This window comes from Chrysochloris asiatica, unplaced genomic scaffold (genome assembly GCF_000296735.1).
Source record: "Chrysochloris asiatica unplaced genomic scaffold, ChrAsi1.0 scaffold00039, whole genome shotgun sequence".
NCBI lineage: Eukaryota > Metazoa > Chordata > Mammalia > Afrosoricida > Chrysochloridae > Chrysochloris > Chrysochloris asiatica.
This window is the reverse complement of record NW_006408557.1, coordinates 10,107,966-10,120,145: the sequence shown is the minus strand read 5'-3', so window position 1 is coordinate 10,120,145 and position 12,180 is coordinate 10,107,966. Positions and strand designations below refer to the sequence as shown.

At 39.4% G+C, this 12,180-nt stretch overlaps 1 protein-coding gene and 1 pseudogene across 1 annotated transcript in view; one reads left to right on the top strand and one right to left on the bottom strand.

Moving 5' to 3' along the window:
• Positions 1–12,180, bottom strand: part of LOC102837054 (chromosome unknown open reading frame, human C20orf26) — a 529,862-nt gene that overhangs the window by 288,889 nt on the left and 228,793 nt on the right. The window contains exon 13 of the mRNA XM_006860747.1: positions 3,923–4,049. Coding sequence (XP_006860809.1) covers positions 3,923–4,049 — 127 coding nt within the window. The remainder of the gene's footprint in view (positions 1–3,922; positions 4,050–12,180) is intronic.
• Positions 5,346–6,015, top strand: LOC102813909 (annotated as a pseudogene).

The window sequence follows — 12,180 nt, the reverse complement described above, 5'->3', positions numbered from 1 at the left end:
GTGCCATCGAGTTGGTTCCAACCATAGCGAACCCTGTACAGGGTTTCCAAGGTTGTAAATCTTTACGGGAGCAGAACGCCTCATCTTTCTCCCGCGGAGCAGCTGGTAGTTTCGAACTGCTAGCCTTAAGGTTCGCAGCCCGATTCGTAACCCCTACGCTACCGGAGCTGTGGACTATGCCAAATGAGACCATCGGAAGGGGGTGGCACCTAAATGATTTCCTATAACATTTTTGGTGCAGTGCTTCAGTAGAAATTTTATAAAATATTTTTATAAAAAATATGCCTATAGTTAGTTACAACAACAACAAAAAAACATTTCTCATAAGCCCAGCATACATGTACCAATATGCCCAGAAGGCTAAAACTGCGGCAAGGTAGGCAAATGCGTCAGGCTACAAAGTCATTTGAACTGCAAGGTTGGTGGTTCATGCTCACCAGCTGCTCCTTGGAAACCCTAAATAGGGTTGCTATGGGTGGGAATCGACTCAATGGCACTTAACAACAACAATGAACTCTGGCCAAGGAGGCCTGGGGGCACAGTGAGTTAAATATTGGGCTGCTTATCTCAAGGTTGACAATTCAGCCCCACCAGCCACACTGTGGGAGAAAGGTGCGGTTGTCTGCTCCCCAGATTTACACTCTTGAGACGAAATCCTAAGAAGCAGCTCTATTAGCGGTGACCTAGAGGGTTGCTATGTGTCTGAATCGGCTCAGTGAGAATGAGTTTAATGCACTATAGTCAGAACTGTCATTATTACTCAGTTACAATGATGTCCAGATGCAGATAAGTTTCTTCTGTACTCACAGCAAGCATAGGCAATTGGTATATTTATAACTGTTGAATTTGTCAAATATTTTGGTGTTTTAACTATGATATTATTTTAAGTATTGTTGTTAAGTGCCATTGAGCGTGTTCTGATTGATAGTGTTTCTGAGAAGCAGCTAGTGAGTTTGACCCGCGGATCTTGTGGTTCAAACCAACCTTTTGGCCGAGTGCATTATCCTGCCACACTATACCAGGACTCTTTGTGATAAGTAACAGTTGTGAATGTGAACCTGTATCAATAACTTTTTAGAGAAGGAAGTACTAATTGAAGGAAAAGAAGGAGAAAAATAAAAAAAGGTTTCCACTAACAAATAAGGTTGTAATTCAATGTAGAAAGATTTTACCAAACAATTTTGCTTAGTATTCATATAACTTAAATATTATATTTAAGCAATTTATAATTATATTTATCACATATTATTCATTCTGTGATTAAAATTGGTAATAAATATTTCTAAGTGTTCTATATGGTCTGGAGGGGAGAATGCCCATGGGGATGGGGGGTGGAGGGAGGGTGACACGATGAGTCACCACTGTGTTGCTCTTTCATACGCCCACTATCTCATGCCTCCTCACCCCTTCTGTAACTCTTGGCAATGAGTAATCTCTTTTTCATTTCTAAAATGCTAACATTTTTAAATGCTATACAAATGGAATCATACAGTATGTAACTATTAGGGAATAGATTTTTCCCGCCCACTCAGCTTAATTCCCTGAAGATTTATCTAAGTTGCTGCATGTATCAATAGTTCATTCCTTTCTATCATAAAGTAGTATTCCATTATTCATTAAACAAACTGTGGATGTACCAGTTTAATGATTCTCCCACTGAAGGAAATGTGGGCTGATTCTAGTTTGGAGCTATTAAGTAAATTTCTATGAACATTAGTGTACACATTTTCATTTCTCTGGATATATGCCAAGGAACACAATTCTAAGTCATATAGTATTTGTATGCTTAGTCTTTTTAAAAGTCAGAATGTTTTCTGGAGTGACTGTACCATTCTACATCTCCATCAGCAATGTATGAGGTACCCCATTTCTCTGCAATCTTGCCATAGTCTGATGGTGTCACTATTTTTAACTTAGACATTTTGAGAGGTGTGCAGTGATATTTTATTGTGAATTTTCTTTCTTAGTATTGTGAAGTGTATGGTAGTGAAGAATGTGCTGCCTACTTTGACTTTTTGAACCTCTGCCTTGATTTACACTAAGCCTCCAGAAATATTACCCATGCTGCTTTTGAACCATCAGTGTAAGTATCGATGCAGTGTAAAGGAAAGTAATTATTATTATTACAAATTTTTTATCATCTCATAGACCCCCTGGCAATTCATGTCTTGGAAACCCCCAAGGATTGGTAGACCACATTTTAAGACCCCAAAATCATACTGCTTGAAGATATAGGAAAGAAGCAGCAAAAAATGAAGGAACAAAGAGGTAAAGGCAAATCAAAACAATAAAGATTTGCTGGGGGGGAAATGTTATTTTGATTTGATAACTTCATAAACATTGTTGAAATTTGGGTAGGTTTTCAATGACTCTTTCCTGATGACTTACAAAAATTAACTAAAAGATTTATTAAAGAAACAACTAGGAATGACCCAAACACCTGTTAATAAAGTGAAACAATGAATTGTGGTATATCCAAGCCATGGGGTACTTTATGCCACAACATGAATGAATCTCACAAGCATACTGTTAACAAAAAAAAAGCCTGATATAAGAGAACATACTGTATAATTCCATTTATATAATGTTCAAAAATAGGTATAACCTATTATCTTAGACAGCAAGGTGGTATTAACCCAAGGAAAGAGGCTAAATGGGAGCATGAGGGGGCTTCTGGCAGGCTCTGGTATTAGTCTGTTTCTTGAAACAGGTGCTGGTTACACAGTATATTTAAAATAAGAACTCTTTCAAAATATTTACTAGATATTTACTAGTTAAGACTTCAATTTTTATTTTTATTTTTTTCAAAATAAAATTTAGCAAAAATAATGAAACGGTTTGCTAACCACATGCACTGCTCTGTGTCTGGTTAAATTAACTGGCATGGTCCTTAAAGCACTGTTAACAAAAGGACCGCAGCTAGCCTGACTTTTGCCATAGCACATGCATTGCTATCTTTGAAAGGGAAGCCAACATTTGCCATACAGTATCTTTCCCTACCCATCTCATCCTGGTAGACACAGCCTCCTCACCAAGAAGGTCTGACCAGACTCATCACCTTGTTGAGTCATCACATTCTGTGCTAATTCTGATACCCAGTGTTGTTGGGGTAGGTACCAGGTATCATGGATTCCTGAACTACCCTTCCCTAAAGACTGTCATATTTATCTATCCCATGACTACGGTTTATCTTGTTTTTGAACGCTTGTCTGGATCAGGCCCAAATTTCCCATCCTCCTGAAAGTAATTTAGGGTATCTAATTGAATCCTAAGGAGCTCTGGTAATGTAGTGGTTATGAGTTGGGCTGCTAACCTCAAGGTGAGCAGTTCGAAACTACCAGCCGTTCCAAGGGAAAATGGTGAAGCATCCATATAGATTTGCAGCCTCGAAAACCCTATGCAGGGTCACTTGGAACCGACTCCATGGCACATAACCTACCACCACCACCACCACCAATGGAGTCCTGCTCTTCGGAAACCCTATATGAGTTGTAATTCATTATGAGTTGTAATCAACTCAACAGAACTTAACAACAGCAAAATGGAGTCCTGGTGCAGCACTGTGGGTTAATGTGCTGGACTGCAAGATCAGTTTGAACAACAAGTTTGGAGGTTCAAGTTCACTAGTGGTTCCTCAGAAACCCAATACAGAGTCTCTATGAGTCAGAACTGACTCAATCGTACCTAATAACAACAATCAGACTCCTCGCGGCACCACCTATGAGGAAGATAGCCTCAATTCCTTAAACCTCAGTTTCCTCATTTTTGTATCCTTACATCCGTCTTCTAACCCCACCTCCACTAAGTCCTACCATGTGATTGTACAATTGAAGTGCAAGGGAGCTTTGGGGATGAGACTCCCAGGGTCACACGGTGACATTCATCAGGAAAGGACACTAGTTTTGTCCCAGCAGGTACTTACAGGGTCTCCGTGAGATGTATTATATTGGTTTAAATCGTCCAATATGTTGTTACTCAGCATGAGGGTACTAACGAGGTTTTCAACACCAGGAGTATCCAAGACAGTAGCTAATCTTATATTAATGGATCTGAGAAATGAAAGGAAACTAATTTTTAGGTTAAAGTAAATAAATCTGTATTCTTCACCAAAGTAAAGAATTGTAATATATTATACTTATATTAAATAGTACTATATAGAGTATTTTTATATAGCATTGAGATTTGATTAAAGTAAATAATACACCTCTAAAAACCTGGAAAAAAATTCCAAAAGAAGTAAAATTCACTGATAACACGGAGAAACTGGATTATATGAAGAAGAACGTGGCATCAAGATTACAGTAAGACTCATTAACAACCTGCAATATGTAGATGATACAACTTTGCTTGCTGAAATAAAAGAAGACGTAAAATACTACTGATGAAAATCAAAGACTACAACCTTCAGGATACACTACACCTCAATTTAAACAACCAAAAAAATCCTCACAACTGGATTAATAAATAGCATCATGATAAATGGAGAACAAACTGAAGATGTCAAAGACTTCATTTTGCTTGGATCCATAATCAACACTCATGGAAGTAGCAGTCACAAAAACAAGTTTTTGTTGCATTAGGAAAATTTGCCACACAAGACTCTTTATAGTGTTCAAGAGAAGATATCAGTTTGAGGTATTTTTAATTACCTCATACGCATGTGAAAGCTGGACAATGAATAAAGAAGATCCTACGAGAATCAACCATCACTCCTCTGTCAGTTTGTGTACTATGGTGGCTTGTGAGTTGCTGTGATTCTGAAAGCTATGCCACCGGTATTTTAAATACCAGCAGGGTCACACATGGTGGACAGGTTTCAGATGAGCTTCCAGATGAAGACAGACTAGGAAGAAGGAGTGATGAACTACTTCCGAATATTTAGTCACTGAAAACCTTATGAAGAGCATTGAAACACTGTCAGATATAGTGCCAGAAAATGAGCCCCTCATGTTGGAAGGCACTCAAAATGAGACTGGGGAAGAGCTGCCTCCTCTAAGTAGAGTTGACAGTGATGACATGAATGGAGTAAAACCCATGGGAGAAAAGCCCACGGGACCTTCATTTGCTGATGGGGCACAACTCAAAATGAAGTGAAACAGCTGTAAACATCCACTGAAAATCGGAACATGGAATGTATGAAGTATGAACCTGGGAGAATTGGAAGTTATAAAAAATGAAATGGAATGCAAAAACACCAATATCTTAGGCATTAGAGAGCTGAAATGGACTGGTATTGGCCATTGTGAATCTGACAACCACATAGCTTACTATGCCGGGAATGACAAATTGAAGAGGAATGGTAAAAAAAAAATAAACATACCTTGGGAGAAGCTGAGGAAAGCGAAATGGAGGGGTGTGTGTCTAACCTAATGGTCTGCAACCTGGCCCACAGTGAGAAGATGGAGAAGTTGAAGGAAAGGATCCTGGCTGATAAATTCTTGGCTACTAAAACAATCCAGGACAACAGAACTGTGTTGCATTGGGCATGCTCAGCAGGACACACAGAAATAGTTGAATTCTTGTTACAGCTTGGAGTGCCAGTGAATGATAAAGATGATGCAGGTTGGACTCCTCTTCATATTGTTGCTTCTGCTGGCTGGGATGAGACTGTAAAAGCCATTCTGGGAAAAGGTGCTCAAGTGAATGCTGTCAATCAGAGTGGCTGTACTCCCCTGTACTATGTAGCTTCCAAAAACAGGCATTGCTGTCATGTTGCTAGCAGGTGGGGCTAATCCAGATGCTAAGGACCATTTTGAGGCAACAGCAATGCACTGGGCAGTAGCCAAGGGCACCTTGAAGATGATTCATATCCTTCTGTACTACAAAGCATCCACAAAAATACCCAAGACACTGGGGGTAACACTCCTCTACACTTAACTGGTGATGAGGAGAGAGTGGAAGAAGCAAAACTGCTGGTGTCCCAAGGAGCAAGTATTTACAATGAGAATAAAAACACCCCGGCAAGTGGCCAAAGGTGGCCTGGGTTTAATATTCAAGAGAATGGTGGAAGGTTAAGCAGCTTAGATTTTTACTTTGTGTGTTCGTTCTATGGTTTTCCTCAGTGTCCTGGAAATGAACGTACTTGTACACAAGACATTATCTGTGAATGATGTTTTCTTATGTTCAAAGTCTTATAAACGTCGAATATTCTTCCTACTGAGGTACTTGTTTTAAGCTTACAACAGATTTCCGGACCTAGACTCACACTGTTAAAATGGTTCTACTATTAAATACTCTGTATTGGGTTGTGGTTAATTTTGAGTGCGTGATACTCTGGCTGTTGTGAGTCTCTAGCTCCTTTTCATGCACCCTCTCTCACTTCCTAAGGCACAACACCACCAGTAGCACCAGGTCATTTATTCTGCCAAATGTTTCTAGATGGATTCTAGAATGTTCCTCCATATGTTGAAACACATCCTAACTTGTTTTTCCAAGCTCACTCAGGCCTATGTCAAAATTTTGTTTTTGTAACTGTAAAGATTAATTTATTTTTGTTATAGGAGGAACCTGTATATATTTTTGTGAACCAAATTTTAAGTTGGAGGACATGTTACCCAAATTTTGCATTCATAAACACTAAAACAAAAACAGAGAGAACAACAACAAAAATAACATATCCAAATCAGTCATAAGGTACAACGCTGTCTGTGATAGGATAATATTCATGCCCCTACAAGGAAGACCAGTTAATATCACTATTATTCAAATTTATGCACCAACCACTAAAGCCAGTAAGGATGAAATAGAAGAATTCTACCAACTTCTTCAATTTGAAATTGATCAAACATGCAATCTAGATGTATTGATCATTACTGGTGAATGGAATACAAAGGTTGGGAAGAAAGAGGAAGGATCAGTAGTTGGAAAACATGGCCTTGGTGATAGAAATGTTGCTGGACATTGCATGATAGAATTATGCAAAATCAATGATTTGTTCATTTCAAATTTAAAATACTTCAAACTGATATCTTTGCTCTTGAACACTTTAAAGAGATCTTGTGCAGCAAATTTTCCTAATGCAACAAAAATTTGTTTTCATGACTGCTACTTCCATAAGTGTTGCTTATGGATTCAAGCAAAATGAAGTCTTTGACATCTTCAATTTGTTCCCCCCAAGGAAATGAAATGACACAATGGCAGCAGGAATGATTGTGATGATGGCACAGGATTGGTTAGTGTTTCATTTTATTGTGCATAGGGTTGATATGAGTCAGAATCAACTTGACAGCACCTAACAACAACAATACAAAGTTACACTTTAAAAGCATTTAAAATGTTCAGCAACATGCTTGATTTCATTTCTTTCATACCTAGAGCAAAATTTTCCCCAAATAAATGGAAACTGAATAACACTCTGCTGAAAAGCAACTGGGTAAAAGAAGAAATTAAATGTGAATTCACAAAGATCCTACAATCAAATGAGAATGAAAACACAACATATCAAAATCTTTGGGACACTGTGAAAGCGGTGCTGAGAGGACAATTTATTGTGCTAAATGCACACATCCAAAAAGAAGAAAGAACCAAAATTAATACATTTAACATAGCATCTCCAACAACTAGAAACTGACCGACAGAGGGAACCTACAGTCACCAAAAGAAAAGAAATAATAAACATAAGAGCAGAAATCAATGAGATGGAAAACAAAAAAAAAAAAACTATAGAAAGAATCAACAGGATAAGAAGCTGGTTCTTTGAAAGGATTAATAAAATTGACAAACCATTGGCAAACCTAACCAAAGAAAAGAGGGAGAAGACACAAATAACTCGCATTAGAAACCACACGGGTGATGTCACAATGGAACCAAATGAAATCAAAAGGATAATGACAGAATACTATGAAGAGTTGTACTCCAAAAAATTCAAAAACTTAGAAGAGATGGATGCATTTTTAGAAAAACACGACCTATCAAAACTTACATAGAGAGAAGTAGAAAACTTGAACCATAACAAAAGAATAAATTGATCAGGTCATCAAAAAACTCCCAACCAAAAGAAGTCCAGGCCCAGACGGCTTCACTGGTGAGTTCTATCAAACATCCAGGGAAGAGCTGTCACCAATTCTACTCAAATTATCCCAGAATATAGAAGAGAATGGAAAACTTTCTAATACTTTTTATCAAACAAGCATAATCCTCATACAAAAACCAGGGAAGGATATCACTAAGAAAGAACACTACAGACCAATATCCCTCATGAACATAGACGTAAAAATTCTCAACAAAATCCTAGCCAACAGAATCCAGCAACACAGCAAAAAAAAAATCACAGAGTTTAACTATCAAACCAGCATTGGCGTTAAAAAAAAAAAAAAACTATATCATGACCAAGTGAGTTTCATAAAAGGGATGCAAGGATGGTTCAACATTAGAAAAACAATCAATGTAATCCACCACATAAATAAAAAAAGGAAAAGAACCACATGATCATATCGATTGATACAGAAAAGGCATTTGAAAAAATCCAACATCCATTCCTGATAGAAACACTCAACAAAGTAGGAATTGAAGGGAAATTCTTCAACATAATCAAGAGTATATAGACAAAACCAACATCCTACATCACTCTCAATGGAGAGAAACTGAAAGCCTTTCCTCAGCGAACGGGAACCAGACAAGGATGCCCTGTGTCACCACTCCTTTTCAATACTGTTTTGGAAGGATGAGCCAGAGCTATATGGCAAGTTAGGGAAATTAAAGGCAATCAAACAAGCAAAGAGGAAATAAAACTCTATTTGCAGACGATATTATCCTGTACATAGAATATCCCAAAGACTCAGTAAAAAGCTACTAGACATTACTGGAAGATTCGGCAAAGTGGTAGGGTAGAAGATCAACATACAAAAATCAGTTGGATTCCTCTATAGCAAGAATGACAGTGCTGAAAAAGACTTCAGGAAAGAAATAACATTTATAAAGCTGCCCAAAGGATGAAATATTTAGGAATAAATGAAACCCCAGAAACACAGGACCTATACAAAGAGAATTAGAAAACCTGCTACAAGAAACCAAAAGAGACTTACAAAAGTGGAAGAAACTATCATGTTCCTGGATAGGAAGACTCAACATCATGAAAATGTCAATACTATCCACAGCAATATACACATATAATGCAATTCCAATCCAGATTCCAGCAACGTTCTTCAAAAAGATGGAAAAGACCATTACAAACTTTATATGGAACGGAAGGAGACCCAGGATAAGCAAAGCACTGCTCAAAAACAAGAACAAGGTTGGAAGCCTCTCACTCCCTGATTTCAAAATCTACTACGTGGCTACAGTGGTCGAAACAGCCTGGTACTGGTGCAATGAAAGAAACATTGATCAGTGGAACAGAATCGAGAATCCAGAAATTAACCCATCCACATACAGCCAACTGATTTTTGACAAAGTACTTGGGTAGGTTACATGGGGAGGAGATAGTCTTTTTAACAGATGGTGCTGACTGAACTAGAAAGCAATATACAAACGACTGAAACAAGACCTTTACCTTGCGCCCTATACAAACACCAACTCAGCAGGGATTAAAGACCTAAATGTGAATCTCAAAATTATGAAAGTCATAAATGAAAAAATAGGGACAAATGTCAGGGTTCTAATACAGGGAATACACAGACTACCAAACATTTTGAAAATTACACAAATAAAAGTAAACAAAATAGATGATTGGGCCATACTAAAACTTCAGAATTTAAGTGCATCAAAAGACTTCACCAAAAGAGTAAAAAGGGAAATCACAGAACAGGAAAAATTTTTTTTGCAATGACACATCAGATAAGGGATTCGTTTCTAAAATATATAGGAAACCATAACACCTCTACAAGAAAAAGACAAATAACCCAATTTAAAAATGGGCCCAGGACATGAACAGGCACTTCACCAAGGAAGAGATCCAGGCAGCCAACAAACGTATGAAGAAATGTTCACTATCACTAGCCATCAGAGAGATGCAAATCAAAACAACAATGAGAGATCATCTCACACCAGAAATAACAGCAAAGATCAAAAAAGTAGAGGACAATAAGTGCTGGCGAGTATGCGGAGAGACTGGGACACTGCAGCATTGTTGGTGGGACTGCAAAATGGTCCAACCTCTCTGGAAAGCAATATGGCGCTTCCTCAGAAGGTTGGAAATAGAAATACCTTATGATCCAGCAATTCCTCTACTTGGTATTTACCCACAAGAAACACAAGCCATAATAACACGAGTAGATATATGCACACCAATGTTCATAGAAGCACTATTTACAATAGTAAAAAGATGGAGACAGCCTAAATACCCATCAATTGAAGAATAGATAAACAAACTGTGGTACATACACACAGTGGAATACTATGCTACGTTGAAGAACAACAAGGAAGCTGCAAGCCACCGCATACCGTGGATGAACCTTGAGAACATTATGCTGAGTGAAATTAGTCACAAGAGGTGAAATACTGCATAGGACTATTACTGTAAAAGAGTAAGAAAAAGAACCCACATTAAAAGGGGAAAAAATTATATAAATATTTTCTGATAACCAGGATGTATGGGACGAGAGGAGGGGAGGGAGGAAAGGGAAGATAGAGCACAGGGTAAGGAATAGACACAGGATAGCTTGGGAGAGGGCGTGGAGGGAGGCAATACACAAGAAGTGGGAGGGAAATGGAAGAACAAGGCTGATGGGAGAACAGTTAGGCAGGTACGCATGGGCTAAGTGGGACAGAGGTAAATGATGATGTATGCACAATCTTGGAACAACAGGGATCGGGGATACAGGGATTGAGGCATGGTTTGAAGGCATAACAGAGGGGAATAGTCTTAAGATGCTTGGCTGTCTTTTGAATCTTGGTTTCCCTTGCCTACTATTGCAAAATAGACACTTGAGGTGGGGAAAAGGAATAGCGAGAATCATCACTACAGAAAGCTTGTAAGTCCGTCTTCAGCCTACAACTGATTGGAATACCTTAAAGGGGGCTAGAAGTTGCCCAGTAAAAGAGGCTTCCTGTGGAGCCTTTACATTGCAGAAGACCACAGGTAGAATCCAGAACCCCATCCAGAACCATCTGAGGTAGGAAATTTCCACTGGAAAGGATGAGTAGACCAGCCTGGAGTGGCTAGAAGAACAGAAGATACTGCATGAAAGACCGGCAGGAAAAATCCAAAACAATAACAGCAGTCTGACTGATTACTACAAGAACAAGTAAGCTGTTTGTTCGGGAGCCATCAAGGCAAGTGGTCGGGATCCCTCAGAGCAAACCCCCTTCCAAGACTGAGACTCAAGGGGAATACATGAGCAGGCATGTGGTCTGGCTGGTGACTACACTGGTCACTGATAAGGGAAGAGTGGGAAAAAACAGCAATGAAATTGTGAGCTGAGCCCGACCACATTCAATAGACCCCTGTGAACCTGGGGGGAGACCTGGATGGGGACTCCTGGGCCCAGAGGCAATGACATGGCCAGAGGACTATAGTGGAGAGTGAAGCATCCAGCTAATATGAAGTGAGGGGAGATACACAAGAATACCCATACTTGTAGATAGTACCCATTTGACCTGGCTTTGATGGCTGGATGATCAGAACTTGACTAGAAAAAGAAAGTGGAGGGGGAGGGTAACCTGCTACAATTTGATGAACTTTACCTATACTTATGGGTGTAGTTGCTCAAAAAAGGGAACAAATCTTTACAGCGAGGATCACTCCCACCCCCTCGGTACACAGGGTTGACAGGGATGGGCAACACAGACATTGGGTACGAAAAATGGCGGGGGGGTGGGGGCGATAAAGGCAAGAAGTGACAGGCTTACAAGCTTTCAAGAGGGAACCTAGTTTCAGACAGGGTGAGGGAAGGGAGGATCACCACTGAATGATTTCCAATCCGTTGGGATCAGGCTGGCAAAAGGAAATGGGGATAAGACTCTTTTGGTACAACAGTGAATAACTGCCATCAGGACTGACTGTGAGGGTAGGGAATATAGAGGTAGATGGTTTTTGACAAGAGGAGGGGAGTGATTGATTTTGCAGCCTTGGAGCGGAGGTCCCTGTGACCATCTAGTGAGAAGAATGGAGAGCGGGACCCTACCCAGAGAGGCAGTGACGCCAGGGATGGAGACAGAAACGATGATGTGGACAGATGGAGCAGCTGGGGACACTGGACTCAGGGAGGGAGAGGGGCTGTGTGCTGGAAGCTGGGGGGGTGG